Below are 15,203 nucleotides of genomic sequence, written 5' to 3' on the forward strand. Positions count from 1 at the left end.
CACCCAGATCTGCCCAAGCTGTGCCAACATCCAAACTAGAAGGACATGAGAATCCTCAGGTGCACTGGAAACACAACCTCAGGCAAAACTCCAGCCAAAAACCTTCTTAAGACTAGAACGAAAATGAAAGTGCGGGAGAGGCCACAGGCTTCCCAGAGATTCGGCCTCATTAGCAGCTGAAGGCCAAGACTAAAGTGCCCCTTGCATCCTCTAAGCTCAAACCCTTCTCTGCCTGCGTGGGCTGCCCAGGGGCCTTTCCTCACTCCCCCTCTGCTGGGGAGCTAAGCTTTTCGGGGAGAGCCCCATTAGGGGCCAGGGAGAGTGCAGGCAAGCAGACAGAGCTGGTGACTGCTGAAGTTCACATACATTTATTCAATTGACACCAATGGGGAATAGGGGGTAGACAGATTTTTCTTTTCTTCCACACAGACCATCAGACGATTTCACAGAGTTTCCCCACAGTGGAGAAGTTTAAATCAATGCACACCCAGTGGACAGAGAACGCCGAGCAGCCCGCTGTACAGATATTTACATAAAATTACAGGACCCCCTGCCACAGGGTGTGCCCTTGCCCACTCCAACCCCATCTCTCCAGTCCCTGGCCCAGACCCTTCTCTTCCACCCAATCTCATTGCCTTTAGCCACAATAAATATCACAGGGCCTGGGACAGAGTGGAACACTGACAGGGTTGCTGGTCGGGGATGGCTGGACCCAGCCAGTCAAGGGAAAGGAAAAAAATTCCTTTAAAAGCACCCAAACACAAAAGAGAAAGGATTTTCCTCAGTGGAGTGGGATCCAGGGTTTTTGCTGGGAATATGAAGACCCCCTGCTTCACCTCTCCGTTCCGCTCCGCCTGCGTAGACACTGGTTTAGGCTTCAGAGGAAACGAACTTCCTTGGAGAACAGCAAAAAAAAAAAAAAAAAAAAAAAAAAAAAGTTGAATTTTTCTTTTAAGCACAAAGCAGATAATAGATGTCTTTAAATTATAATATTGGACAAGCCGGGTCTCAACGTTGGGGAAGAAGTGAGAGGGGAAAGGCAGAAAGGGAGACCCTCTGTTGGTGTTTCTGGCGGGATCCGTGGAGCCTGGTCAGGCATCTCTCCGGCAATGTGTTCGCCGAGAGGCGCAGAGGCAGGGGAAAAACGAAGCCCCCACCCCCCTGCTTTTATTTCTCAAACTGTAAAGGATCTTGGCCTGCGACGACTTCGCGTAGCCCCGGGCCTGTCGCCCTGAACGATAGAGCCCGCTTGGTCCCAACTATCTGCGAGATTCTGTGCGTGGAGACTGAAGTGCCGAGTCACGCGTGCCGGCCCAAGGTCTGGAGACTTCATAAATAGACTCCCTGAGTTCCGCTGGGACCGCAGAAGCTCCCGGGAGAGGCTGAGGAGTGCGGACCTAACCGGCCCTGGGCCTGCTGCGGTCAGAAGTGGCAGCCACTAAGGCCGGCGACTTTGCTGGCAAACGGGGACCCTGAGGACAGCAGCGCGTCCCCGGGATGCGAGAGGCGAATGTGGCCCGCTACCGGAGCCAGGGCCGGAGCAGTCAGCATGGCCAAGACCTGGGCTTGGCCCCCAGGACCCGCGGCTGCGGCGAATGGCGGTCCCGGCGAGCCCTCGCCGGCGCCCGGGGGTGCTGCCCCGCCGCCACCGTGGCCCATGATGTGGTCTATAGAGAAGGAAGGCCTTTGCCCTGTTCCGGCGCCCCCGCCGCCTGCACCACCGCCCGCGTCCGTCTTGAGACCCTGGCGCAGAAGTGCGGTGGACAGACCCGCCGCGGTGCCGGCTGCGGGAGGGCTCAGGGACGCCGGGTAGAAGGCTTTGGCGCAGCCCAGCTCGGCGCCCAGGAAGGCGGGCAGGCCTGCGGGGCCCGGGCCCGAGCCTGAGGCTGGCGCAGGAGCTGGGGCAGATGCCGCGCCCGCGAACACCGAGGCCGTCGGAGGTCCGGGTGGAGGCGCGGCGGCGCGGCCTGGGGGAACCGACAGCTGGCAAGGAGCGGCGGCGGCTGCCGCGGCGAAGGCAAAAGCGTGCGGATGCGGATGCGGGTGCGGGTGCGTGGCCGGCCCCGGCGGGGGTGCGCCGTAGGCCGGGAGAGCCAGCCCGTAGCCGTAGCCGTAGGCGCCGTAGGCAGCGAAGCCGGGCAGGAAAGAGCCGGGGTCCCCCGCCGCCGCGGCCCCGCCACGCAGCAGCAGCTCCGGGTGAGGGTGCGGGTGTGGGTGCGGCGGCGGCAGGGGCTGCCGCTTGAAGCGCTTGCGGCGCCGCAGGAAGCTGCCGTTGTCGAACATGTCGGCCGACTCCGGGTCCAGCGTCCAGTAGTTGCCCTTTCCCGGGTTGCCCGGCTCGCGGGGGATCTTGACGAAGCAGTCGTTGAGCGAGAGGTTGTGGCGGATGCTGTTCTGCCAGGCGGGGAACTTCTCCCGGTAGTAGGGGAAGCGGCCGCTGATGAACTCGCAGATCTCGCTCAGCGTCAGCCGCTTCTTGGGGCTCTGCAGGATGGCCATGGTGATGAGCGCGATGTACGAGTAGGGCGGCTTCACCAAAGGGCTCCGCGTCGCCGCGCCCCCCGACGGCGGTCCCGGCCCGGGCCCCGCTGCGCCGCGGGCCGCCGCCGCGCCTGGCCCTGGGCTCCCCGCTGCGGCCGCCGCCCCCCGGGGCGCCAGAGCTCGGGGCTCGCCGTCCGAGCAGCCACCCGACTCTTCCTCGTCCTCGGCTACGTCTGCCTCGGCTTCCTCCGGGGGAGGCTCGTGGCCATGGGGGAGCGCGTCCCGGGGGGCGCGGGGCCCGGAGCGGGCTGGGAGCTCCCCCCCTCCGCTGCCGCCGCCCACCACGTCTATGTCTGCGTCGGCCTCGGACAGCGCGGCCGGGGAGCTCTCGGAGGACATGATCTCGCAGCAGCAGCTGCCCAGGGTCATGGTGCCGCTGCCGCCGCCGCCGCCACTCTCCGGCTCCGCTCCGGCAGCGGCTCCGGCTCGGCCGCGCTGCCTCTGGGGCGAGTGCGTTTTGCGCGCGGGCGGGGAGGGGGCGGGGGACTAAGGCAGGCAGGGAGGGGTGTCCCCCGGCTCCGCAGCGCCCCCTGGCGGCCCAGCTCGGCCGCGCTCACCTTCCAGGGCGCGCCCAGTTGGCGGCCCCCGCCACTACCCCAGGAGCCAGAGCTGGGACCCGCCGCAGGGGCGGAAGGAGCTGAGGCCTTTCCTTACCTGGGCGGGCCTCAGCTCCTAGTCCCCTCGGGGTTGCAGTGGTTGGGGGTGGGGGACTGTCCCTCCCGCCTAGCGGCTGCCTAAGGCGGAAGAGCCGCGGGCCAGGGCGGAGCTCCCTGGGCGGGGTGGGGCGAGGCGGCAGGGGCGGGCGTAGCGCCTCGGCTGAGGGGCCCGGCGGGAACAAACAGCCGCCGCGGCGGGAGCTGGGCTGGAGTGGCCGGAGGTGGGCCCTTGTCTTCGCCGCTGCTCCTGCACCCTGCGCTCTGTGGAGCCGCCGCCTTCAGAACGCTCAGCCCCTGGATGTTAAGGCTCACTCGGGCGCCAGCCGCAGCCAGGGAAGTGGCAGCAGCCCCCACCCGTCCTCTTCCCAAGGCGGCGCCCGGGCCACTGGGGCCGTAGCGCAGTGGGAGCGCGAGCCTGAGACGCCGGGACCCACGCTGCCCCAGCGCGGCCCGCGGCTCCCACCCGAGCTCGCACGACTTCCGGCCCGAGAGGAGACGCATTCGAGTGATCACCAGGAGCAAACTTGGCGCCCGCAGCCTTGGGCCTGGGAGAGGTGAGATTGCGGCGGGGCGCCCTCTCCTCCCTCCGCGGCCGAGCCCGCCACCCCTCTCCGCGTGGGGAGGCCGGGCAGAGCGGCGGCAGCTGTGGCCGCGTTCCTGGGGCGCGGGCCGGTCTGCCGCTCCGAGTTTGCCTGTCCTCCGACCCTCTCGGTCTCGGCATCCGTTTGTCTCGGTCTCTGTGACTGTCTCACTCTCCATGAGTCTCTGTGGAAACGGCATTTGCCTGGGTGTGTCTGTTCACGGGTCTGGGAATCCGCTTAATTTCTCCCTCTCCTCTCCCTGGCCCCAGTTGCCCTGAGGACTGGACACCCCCTACCTTCCTGGCTCCCAGGGTTCTGGGCCCCACCGACAGGCGGCAGGACCCCCTCCGCCCCCCGCCCGACACCCGGTCAGTGAACCCTAACCTCGACCAAGTGTTGCCTTCATCTCAAAAGTCTTGTGCAAGGAAGGTTGGCCCTGTGCCTTGTTTCTCACCAGCCAGGTTCCTGCCCATCCTATTAGACCTCTTTCTCCTCTGGCCTCCCTCCAGGACCCAGAAACAAGCAGCTTCAACACAGAGTGGACCCATTTCAACCTCTGGGCCACGGAAGGGGGAGATGGGCGCTGGACGTGAGCAAGAACTGAGCGGATGCCTGGGCTGCTGCCCCGACAGCGCCGCACAGTGGCCAAAGCTCGGGCGTGCGAGGTCGGAATCCCAGCTGCCTCCGCTGTCGCAAGGCTGTGTGACCCTCATTAGATGACTTCCCCGCTTCGGAGCCTCAGTTTCTGGGTCTGCATGGTAGTTAAGAGCAGCGACCTAAGTCAGGCTCCTGGGGTTCCAATCCTGGCTTCACTACTTACCCGCTCTGTCACCTTGGGCAAGTTTCTTTGCGCTTTGTTTCTGCCTTTGTAAAAAGGAGGCTAGTAACACCTACCTCAGAACTGATGTAGAAGTGTAGCCATATTCTAGGCCATTTAGGAAAGGGTACTGAGAACACTTCGCAGTTTCATCTAACAGCAGCCTCCAATCTACGGGATAGCCTGGTGTTAATCCAACTCTCCCATTCCACAGATGGAGCTACACAGATCCAGGATAGGGAGAAAAAACTCACCCAGGCTCCTGCAAAGAGATAGAACAGATTGTATTGCAACCCTTTTCACAGAATCTTCAAAATAGAGTTCTTCATCCCCCCCCCCCCGCCCCCAGCTAAGGGCAGAAAAAAATGGAAGGTAGGTGTGACTACTTATGTCCTTTGAGAGCAAGTCGCCTGGACCCCCTCTGGGACTTCTGACCAAGGCGATCCACTTAATGTGCTGTTCCAGCATAAACTGTCCTTGGAAAAAAGAGAAATCCCGTCCTCAAACCATGGACAGCAAATTGGACAGGGACTTGTAGCCCTGGAATTGGAATTTCCTGGGTGACATACTATCTGGGGGAAAAAGGTCTTGGAGAGAAGCTTCTTGCATGAGTCCAAGTAAACTCACATACCTAGGGTTGCTAGATTTAGCAGATTTATTTTATCTGGCAACCCTACACATACCTCAAGCTCGCTCTTGACTACATGGATATCTGTCTCACACTCCCAGAACCCCACTCACAGATACCCCACACCATGGACCACACACCAACTCCAAGCCAGCTCAGCTCTGCTAGTATCTAAATAAGTGAAGAGAAAAACAGTGTTGGCATCATCCTACTCCATTTCACCTTCTGAATGTCTTTTTTCTTTCTTTCTTTTTTCTTTTTTCTTTTTCTTTTTTTTTTTTTTTTTTTTTTTTTTTGCTGAGAAAGAGTTTTGCTCTTGTTGCCCAGGCTGGAGTGCAATGGCGTGATCTCAGCAGCTCACCGCAACCTCTGCCTCCCAGGTTCAGGCGATTCTCCTGCCTCAGCCTCCGGAATAGCTGGGATTACAGGCATGCACCACCACGCCCGGCTAATTTTGTGTTTTTAGTAGAGACGAAGTTTCTCCATGTTGGTCAGGCTAGTCTCAAACTCCCTACCTCAGGTGATCCACCCGCCTTGGCCTCACAGAGTGCACCCCGCCCGACCTGAATGTCCTCATTTCTAAAACGGCAAATGGGAACCAGCAGCTTCCTTCCTTGCCAACACTGCCCTGTCTACCCAGGCTCCAGTCAGGGTAAGACTAGCCAGGGCATTTGCTGCCCAAATTTCCTGCTTCAGACAAGAAGTTCTACCAAGCAACTGCAGCAGCCAGCCCTTGCTTCTGCCTGGCCTTGCTGCATATTCACTGCTACTGAGACCTGCACTGGGGAAGGGGAGTAGAGAATCCCCAGCCTCTGCTCTGCAGGGTTGGGGAGGGAGAATCCAGACCCTTCACATACATACTTTTTACAGGAGCTGAAACTGAGGTCCAGGAGATCATGTTACTTGTCAGGCTTTTGAGGGGCCCTAAGCTGAGGTGGACCTACATGTCCGGGTTCCCAGCCCAGAACCCCTCTGTTTGTCCAAATAGCTATTTCCCTAGCCGAGCTCTGCTCTGTATAGAGGGATTTCTAGTAGTCTCTCGTCCCTTCCAAGGTTCTGGGCCAGTTTGTTTTCAACAGTGTCAGGAGTAAGCGCACTGTGGTCTGGGAGAAAGGCGACCGCGGGATTCGGAATTTATTTCGTTTTCTTTGCTTCTCCCGTGACCCCTGCTTCTTCCGCCTGCGGGCTCAGTCTGTTCGGCGTCTTGCAGCAGTGCCTGGGAACCCGCGTGAGTCCGTCGCTCCCTCCGCGAAAACCTCGACCCTTTTCCGGAAGCCTTGGGCTCCAGCACCCATGCCTGCTGCAGCCGCCAAAGAGCGGAAAGCCCCAGACTCTGCGGGTCTGGGTTACAGCGTCTCTGGTCGTGCCCGGCCTCCTTCTGCGTCTGTTCCACGGCCCGGCCATCTCCCTCGTGCAGCCCAGAACAATTGGGAGGAAGCGTTGGCGGGCTGCGGGGGATGGCTGTTGGGTTTTTCCACTAGTATTGAGTGGTTTTTGCGAAGACTACGTTGCTGTCAGTGGCGTCCGGGTCGTCTCTCCCTCTCTTCCTTTTGGTCCCCATAAATGAGCTGTTCTCGGCTCTGGGAAAGAAAAGCCTTCCAGCGATTATACGGATCTAATTAAGACAATCAGGAAACTGCTGGAGAGCGGCACTGGCTTAAAGCGTTTGTCCCGAGGCACAGCGGAACGATTGCACGCGGCCCTTTTCAGTGGTTCGAGCTCGGCCAGCGCCGCTGCAAACGGAAGCCTGAGCTGGGCTTGGGGAACTACGCTCGCAGACTTATCTAATTTTATTCACAAAACTGGCCACCCTCGGGGAAAGCGGCAAAGCCCGCGTGAGCCTCCTCCTTCCCACTCCGGACCTAGCTGCAGCTCCAAAGCAAGACAGCTGTCTAGCCTCAGCCGGTATATCTCCCGGCCCCTTTCTCCACCCGGATCTTTGGCTGCTCAGGAGCGATCAGCTCCCTTAGCCCAGGTGGGAGGCGGGAGACTCCAGATCCTGAGACTTGCCGGGGCAGACCTCAGACATGTTACCCATGCACAGAAATGACTGGGGCTCCAGTGTGTGCACCTTCAACTCTGAAGCCCACCTGCCCACTTCAGGTGCTGGATCAGAGGCAGGTGCCTCCGCCGTAACCCCCACACGTCTGCTGGGCAAAGTTCGAAAATATGAATTTCCATCTTCTCTTTCCACTACTCCTGGCCACTGTCCCCTCCCAGCCCCATCTCCCACCGCCCCCAACCCTGGACTATGTGGTAGGGGGCTCGCTTAAGCACTCTGCACTCGAGTACTGCGAGTACTGCGCGTGGAGACCAAGGCGAGCTGCGGAGCCTGTCGGCTGTTGTTTGTGGGAAGAGGGTTGCGACCTCAGGAGAGAGCAAAAATAGCGTCACTTAAAACCCGCCGGTCCCGAAGATCCACAGAGTTCACAGAGTGGTAGGGAAGGCTCCACGCTCTTGAGAGCAGAGGCGGCCAGGGGCAGTGGGGGACGCTTCCAGGTATGTGGAAGGGAGAACCTCATGTCTAAGTGTGCTCTTGTGGGGTTCCTCGGCCCCATGGGCCAAGCCTCTCTTTCTCTGTCCTCATGTGTCTGTCCTCTGGACAACAGTGGCTCTGTATGGCGGATTGCGACCCTGAGTGACGGGCGCCCGTCTTGCATCCTGTGTCCTGTGTCCTTCCCTCCAGACCTCACGCTTGGTGTCCATAGAGTGGACCCAGGACTGCCTGGAAGCCTCATCATCCAGGCCCACGACTTCCCCCCAGAGTCTGAAGCCTTGCGACCTGGTCAGGGACGACAAACCTGCTAGGGTCAGCAGCGAGACCTTAATGGGGAATAAGGATGTGCGACCGTGCGCCTGGGCTGAGTGTCTGTGACTGTAGCATGGAAAAGGAGGAGTTCATGCAGGGATCGCACTGAGGGACAGCCAAGAATACTCCAGCGGCAGCCTCCCTCCTACCAATTACACGCTGCCTGCTGGCACAGTGGCACCTCGGGAACCGGATGCCCTTCCGGGCCCTGAATTGGGGCAGCGCAGGAGGGAGGGTGCAGAGCCATAGCTACCTACGTGTACCACAGACGTGCACATGCGCTCGCCTTCGCGTATGACCCTTCTGAGTCCCAGACAGGGTGACTGGCGAGGCCGTAAGTACCCTCGTGGGGGCGGAAATATTGTCAGGTCTCTGTGCCCTCTGGGCAGATGCAGAGCCGCGTAAGCCTCATAGAAGCAGAGCCAGGGGAACAGTGGGAGCTCTGGCCTCGCGGTGCGGACGCTAGTGATGGATTCCTGGGGAACAGCGACCTCTGGAGGAGTCTCTCATCCACACAGAGAGTCAGGAACTAGAGGACAAGTTTTGAGACAAAGCACCCTTTCCTCACGCTACTCCCATTCCACCCGCTTGGAAAAGTTATCCAGAGACTTACAACCTCCGGACTCCACTCTTTCCTTATGTTTGCTTTTTTTTCCAACCTGACCCACGCTTCAAATCCCTGCTCCAGTCCTGCCTCTTCCAGAAAGAAGCCTTCTGGACAGCCCAGTTCCTCTTCCCCTCTTCCTGCTCTGAGCTCATTCTCAGGCCACACTGCACAGCTGACCTGCTTCCTGCCTGCTCTTCTCCAAAAAGACTGTGAATCCACACCACCCACGCCTTGTGTTGCATGCTGGGCATGCCATTCCCTGCCCCACCCCACCCCACCCCCCAGTGAATAAAGACTGAAGTTATTCTTTCCAAAATTGGACTGTAGATTTTTCAAAGTTAATTTCGCCAATGGGGAAATTGAGACCCAGAGAGAGGGATGACTTCCCCAAAATCACAGCAAACTGGTAGCAGAGGAGGAAATCAAACCCTTTCCCAGGCCAGGGTCCTCTTCATCTCACCTGGATGGGGAGCAGGTAATTTGGGGGAGAACTCACTTTGGTGGGTGAGACCTGAATTGGAGCAAGGAAATGCAGGAGGAAACGTGGAGAGTGGTCATTGCTCCAGGATGAGGCAGGCAGGGCAATGCTGTGCTGGGAGGCCAGACCCTTCTTTCCCCCATCCTCAGCCCACATCAAGCTACTTGGAAGGGTTCCACATTTCAGGGGTTGGCTGCATTTCTTACATCAGCAAGTGGGCAGGGCTGAGGTCTGGGAACAGACTCAACTCTGGCAAATACCACCCTCCCCCATCCACCACCACCACCCAAGGGAAGGAGGAGCTGAGAAACCTCTCCTGCTCATACACTCAGAGGGCACTGCTGCGACCCCAGATCAACAGGAGGCCTTCTGGTGCTTGCAATTACAGAGTTAGTGGAAAAGGTGGAAGCGTGATTTGCATGAGGCTCCAGTGATAACCTGCTCAGCAGCCTGAGGCCTGCCCAGGGCTGCATCACTTTCTGTGTATAGGTTCCTTGTCTGCACAGGATACCTGGCAGCCTGGCCCCTACCTGCTTGTCCAGCCTTACCTCCAACTCCTGTACTCTACTTACACCTGATTTGCTCTTTCTTCCCTCTTCACCTCTGCAAGTGGCTCACTCTAGCCAGGCTCACTTCTCCTAATCCTTCCTGGTTAATTTCACACATCAAGTTTGTGAAGTGCTTTCCCTGACAACACTCCTGCGCTCACATGACTCCCACCTCTGTGCTCCCAAAGCTCTTAGCTCCATCTGGTTTCGTTATTTGTTTTTCAGTCTGTAGATTTGATTATAGACCAGGGGTCCTCCACCTTTTTGGCACCAGGGACTGGTTTCATGGAAGACAATTTTTCCATGGATCAAGGTGGTGGTAGGGTGATAATTTTGGAATGAAACTGTTCCACCTCATATCATCAGACATTAGTTAGATTATCATAAGGACCACACAACAGGCCGGCACAATGGCTCACGCCTTGTAATCCCAGCGCTCTGGGAGGCTGAGGTGGGTGGATCATTTGAGGTCAGGAGTTTGAGACCAATCTGGCCAACATGGTGAAACTCCGCCTCTACTAAAAATACAAAAATTAGCCGGGCATAGTGGCGGGTGCCTTTAGTCCCAGCTACTCGGGAAGCTGAGGCAGGAGAATTCCTTGAAACCAGGAGGCAGAGGTTGCAGTGAGCTGAGATCGCACCACTGCACTCCAGCCTGGGCAACAGAGTAAGACTCCAGTCTCAAAAAATAAATAAATAAATAAATAAATAAAAAATAAGGAGCATGCAACCTAGATCCCTCACATGCGCAGTTCACAATAGGGTTTGTGCTCCTATGAGAATCTAATGTGGCCACTGACCTGACAGGAGGCGGAGCTCAGGTGGTAATACTTGCTTACCTGCAGCTGACCTCCTGCTGTGTGGCTGGGTTCTTAACAGGTCACCGGTTAGGTACCAGCTAATGGCCCGGGGGTTTGGGATCCCTGCTTTAGACTGTGAGCTCCTTGAGAACAGGGCTCATTTTGTGTTCCTCTTTATCTTTCCTCCTCTGCAAAATGGGGATAATAATTGTACCTACCTCATTGGATTGCTGTAAGGATTAAATGAGATGATGCACATGTAAAGCACTTAGCCTACTGCCTGAAACTTTGAAAGAGCTCAATAAAGGCTGGGCATGGTGGCTTATGCCTATAATCCCAGCACTTTGGGAGGCTGAGGCGGGTGGATCACCTGAGGTCAGGAGTTGGAAACCAGGATGACGAAACCCCCTCTCTATTAAAAATACAAAAGTTAGGCCAGGCACGGTGACTCACACCTGTAATCCCAGCACTTTGGGAGGCCGAGGCGGGTGGATCATGAGGTCAGGAGATCGAGACCATCCTGGCCAACATGGTGAAACCCCGTCTCTACTAAAAATACAAAAATTAGCCAGGCGTGGTGGCAGGTGCCTGTAGTCCCAGCTACTTGGGAGGCTGAGGCAGGAGAAGAGCTTGAACCAGGGAGTCGGAGGTTGCAGTGAGCCGAGATGGTGCCACCACACTCTAGCCTGGTGACAGAGCGAGACTCCGTCTCAAAACAAAACAAAACAAAACAAAACACAGAAATTAGCCAGGCGCAGTGGTGAGCACCTATAATCCCAGCTACTTGGGAGGCTGAGGCAGGAAAATTGCTTGAACCCAGGAGGTGGAGGTTGCAGTGATCCGAGATGACGCCATTGCACTCCAGCCTTGACAACAGAGTGAGACTCTGTCTCAAAAAAAAAAAAAAAAAAAAACACAAAAAAAACTCAATAAATGTTTTGCATCATCATTATTAATCACTCTACCTCCTGCCAGGCACAAAGCCTGACACACAGTAGGTGCTCAATTAATGTTAGAGAATGTGGATATATTAATGAAAGAAAGAAAAGAGGAATGAAGAAAGGAAGGTATGGCATATCTCCCTCTCTGTCTGGGACTCCCTATAGAACTCTAGGGAGTTCATCAGTAGATCATCAATAGAATTCTGTATTCGCTGAGAACAGAGGTTGTAGCTCAGATCATCAATAGAACTATGTGTTCGCTAAGAACAGAGATTGCTTCTCCCCTATCAGTCCCTATTTTTGAGGGGAGGAGAACATGTGTCCCTCTCAGACAGAGTTTATCCATGGTTTCTGGCTCTAGCAGTCATTGGATTTGTCTGTTCTCTCTGCCTCAGTTTCCTCCTTTTAAAATGGTTGTGACAAATCAAACCAACAGACTGAGCCCTGCCAAAGTCTTCCAGGGGCTCCACATTGCTTGTAAAACAAAACGCGGTCTCCCTGGCACGATGAGCTGAACGTGCTTACAGCTTTTGCATGTCTCGGCCCTCTGTTGAAGGAAACCTTCCCTCCTGTGTTCCATGTGGTCCTGATGGGGCTGTCCAATTTGTCCCCCTCACAATTACTCCCCAGGAGCAGACAGGCCACCAGCTGGGTCATACACACCATTGCAAGTTCAAGGCCCAGTGATTGGTCCAGGCAGTGGTAAGTGATCTAAGTAGCCAGTCACACCTTCTACATGATTTGACATATGGACTCTGAGATTTGGGAATATGTAGACCACGGGACTGGCACTCTGGGACTCTGGGAGGAGCGCCTTTCCTTTTGGATCAGAAGACAAGCACGCAGGCTTAGCTGTCAGAAGCCATCTCCCTGCCACATGGAGAGTGCTGTTTTGACATCAAAGCCCACACACAGAGGAAAATAGCCTAGAGAGAGAGAGAGACTTAAAAATAGTGTTTGAGTCCCTGCAGCTCCGCCTGAAACTAGAACTCCTAGACTTTCCAGACATTCAAAAAGGAAGAAATCTCCCCTTTTGCTAAGCTAGGTTGAGGTGGATTTCTGCTAGTTGAGTTGAATTTCACAAATAGCAGAGCCACAAAAGAGAAGAATCCTGGGTCTCTGAGACCACTGAACTGCCATACCACCCTGAGCTGCCTGCACTGACTGTTACGTAAAAGGGAAATAAACTTTAGTCTTGTTTAAACCACTGATGTGGGATTGGGGGGGCCAGTCTGTCATTCACAACTGAACCTAACCCTGCTTAATGCATGAAGATTTGACAAAATGTCCTATAAACACGAAAGAAAGGTCTGAGGTAGTTAGCCTGGAGAATAAAGGCTTAACACAGCCAACATCTCCAGATCTCCACAGGGCTGATCTGGGACAGAGAGACCAAGGCAAAAGAGAGCCAGAAAGGGGTAAAAAGCCTCACTTTCTATGTCTCCATGCAAGGAGAACATTCTAATAGGGCTATCTCTGAGATGTAATAGGTTACCTTGGTGACTCTGAGCTCCTTGTCACTGGAAGTGCTAGACTAGGGGCTGGGTAATCACTGAGTATGAATCATAGAGGCACCCAGGTGTAGCAAGAAGAGTTCAGGTCTTAGAGCTGGGTTCAAATTATGCTCTTATCACTTACTAGTCTCAGATAATTAATCTCTCTCTAAGCCTGCATTTCCTCATTTGTAAAGTATCCAGATAGCTGGGTTGGAAATGGACCAGGGAAATTTCTTAGCCTGCCACCTCATGGGGACTCCTGAGACCTAGTGCTCTAGCTGGAGCCTGTTATGGATCAGGATGTCTCAGTGAGGTTCCTTGCCCTCCTCTCCAACCTTGACATGTTCAGGGACATCTCCATCCTGCCATGAGAATGCATTACCCACTGGTTTGTTCCTGCAACTGCAGAGGAACAGTGGGGCCTAAGCCACGAGGCCTGGGCCCTACTCTCTGTCTTCTCGCTGCCTTCCTATGTGACCTCAGGCATGCCCCTGCCTCTTCCAGGGCCTCAGTTTCCTCATCCAACTTATGAGAAGTGTATCCCCATCACAGACAATTTGGGTCTAGAATCAGGGCTCTTAACTATTGTGCTATACCTATCACAACAATAATAATCATGTGACTGCCTGGCCTTGCCCTGCCCAGCCCAGCCCCCTCAGGCAGGGTCTGCTGGAACAGGCTCCTTCTCATCCCCTGCCTAGGTCAGCCCCAAATGGTGACAACTGCTACATGAGCTGACATCACAGGCCTGGGCAACCCAGAGGTTCCCAGTCTGCCAAGGGCCTCATTTCCAGCCTTGAAGTTTGACTCCCCATTAGTTACATGAACACCTCTCACAGGGGCTCTGTGTTATCTTCCCTCATCCACGCCTTCCTTCCAAGTTGGGGCCAGTCGTATCTGGGGGACTAGAGGCAATGAAATGGGAAATCTGAAATAGTAGAGGAGCAGATCTTACAGCATTATCCTATGGTCAGAAGAAAGGAGTCACAACTGGGGGCCCAGATGGGGAGACAGCACCATTTGGCAGGAAGCCTGGAAGCCTGAATGATGGAGGTCCAGAAAGCCAGTTCCCTACACCTGCCATGGATACCCAGGATTTGGGAGCTAAAAAGGAGAAGGAGCCACCACCCTGGATGAATTGACAGCCAGGGCACAGCACACCCCAGGGTGGGCATGGCAAGTACCCACGCTTTCCAAATCCAGAGGCCAGGATACCTTGTGAAAGGACTCTGGTGGCAGACTGATGGGAAGGCCCTGGAGAAGAAGACAGTGGGGTTTGAGCAGGTGAAAATCTGACTGTGGTCACCAAGGGTCCCTTTGAGAAATAAAAGGGGACTGCTGTTGAAAGGAACCAGTGTGACCACACAGGGGGCATGGTGCCTTGACAAAGGCTACATGGAAATCCACTTCCAGGGATTTCTCCTGCAGGTGTACCTGCACACATATGGTATGACATATGTACAAAGTCACATTGCAGTGCTGTTTGGAATGTCAAAAGGTTGGAAACAACATAAGTGTATATCAAGGACAGGTTAAGCAAATAATGAAACATCTAAAAAAGGGACTAGTATACTGTAAAAGTAGAATATAGAAGTTCTTTATGTACTCATCTGGAGAAAGCTCCAAGATACATTGTTTGTTTGTTTTTCATTTTGTTTTTGTTTTTGAGATGGAGTCTCACTCTGTCGCCCAGGTTGGAGTGCAGTGATGTGATTTTCGCTCACTGTAACCTCCACCTCCCACATTCAAGAGATTCTTCTGCCTCAGCCTCCCGAGTAACTGGGATTACAGGCAAGTGCCACCACACCTGGTTAATTTTGTATTTTTTGCAGAGATCGGGTTTCACTATGTTGGCCAGTCTGGTTTCAAACTCCTGACCTCAAGTGATCCACCCACCTTGGCCTCCCAAAGTGCTGGGATTACATGCATGAGCCACTGCACCCAGCCAAGATACATTGTTGAGTGAAAAAAAAAAAAAAATTCAAGATGTATAGAACAGTGTAAACATCCATCCAATTGTGTTTTTCAAGGAGAAAATAATGTGTACTTGTCTTGGTTTACATATGCAACAAAAATATCTAGAAGGATGAATAAAAATCTAGTAACTGATTATCCACTACGGCAAATTGGAAACAAATGGGTGACTTCATGGACAACTTTTTTACATTTGTAAAGCCAAGTGAAGTGAATGTATTACTTATTCAACAATTAAATAATAAAACTTTATTTTATTAAATAAATAAAAATAAATATAAAATAAAATAAAAACTTTAAAAGAAACGGTTGGATTATTTCAATAAA

The 15,203-nt window shown here is 54.7% G+C and overlaps 2 protein-coding genes across 2 annotated transcripts; one reads left to right on the forward strand and one right to left on the reverse strand.

The window, feature by feature from the left end:
* Positions 1–255: 255 nt before the first annotated feature.
* Positions 256–3,026, reverse strand: LOC105494994 (forkhead box D2). The gene has a single exon (XM_011764102.3). The coding sequence runs from the start codon at positions 2,908–2,910 to the stop codon at positions 1,423–1,425; it is 1,488 nt and encodes a 495-aa protein (XP_011762404.2). The 5' UTR covers positions 2,911–3,026; the 3' UTR covers positions 256–1,422.
* On the forward strand, positions 2,909–10,381 carry LOC105495233 (uncharacterized). The gene is made up of 3 exons (XM_071069011.1): positions 2,909–2,991; positions 3,269–3,751; positions 6,415–10,381. The coding sequence occupies exons 1-3, from the start codon at positions 2,909–2,911 to the stop codon at positions 6,788–6,790; spliced, it is 942 nt and encodes a 313-aa protein (XP_070925112.1). The 3' UTR covers positions 6,791–10,381.
* Positions 10,382–15,203: the final 4,822 nt, after the last annotated feature.

Source organism: Macaca nemestrina, chromosome 1 (genome assembly GCF_043159975.1).
Source record: "Macaca nemestrina isolate mMacNem1 chromosome 1, mMacNem.hap1, whole genome shotgun sequence".
NCBI classification, from domain to species: domain Eukaryota; kingdom Metazoa; phylum Chordata; class Mammalia; order Primates; family Cercopithecidae; genus Macaca; species Macaca nemestrina.

What these genes read in the sequence shown, in the direction of transcription:
- LOC105494994 (XM_011764102.3), bottom strand. Translation starts at nt 2,910, where the DNA reads ATGACCCTGGGCAGCTGCTGCTGCGAGATCATGTCCTCCGAGAGCTCC.
- LOC105495233 (XM_071069011.1), top strand. Translation starts at nt 2,909, where the DNA reads ATGGTGCCGCTGCCGCCGCCGCCGCCACTCTCCGGCTCCGCTCCGGCA. An exon ending in CCGCGCTGCCTCTGGGGCGA is followed by an intron (nt 2,992 to 3,268) that starts GTGCGTTTTGCG and finishes CCTCCCGCCTAG; the next exon opens with CGGCTGCCTAAGGCGGAAGA. An exon ending in CAGCCTTGGGCCTGGGAGAG is followed by an intron (nt 3,752 to 6,414) that starts GTGAGATTGCGG and finishes CTGCGGGCTCAG; the next exon opens with TCTGTTCGGCGTCTTGCAGC.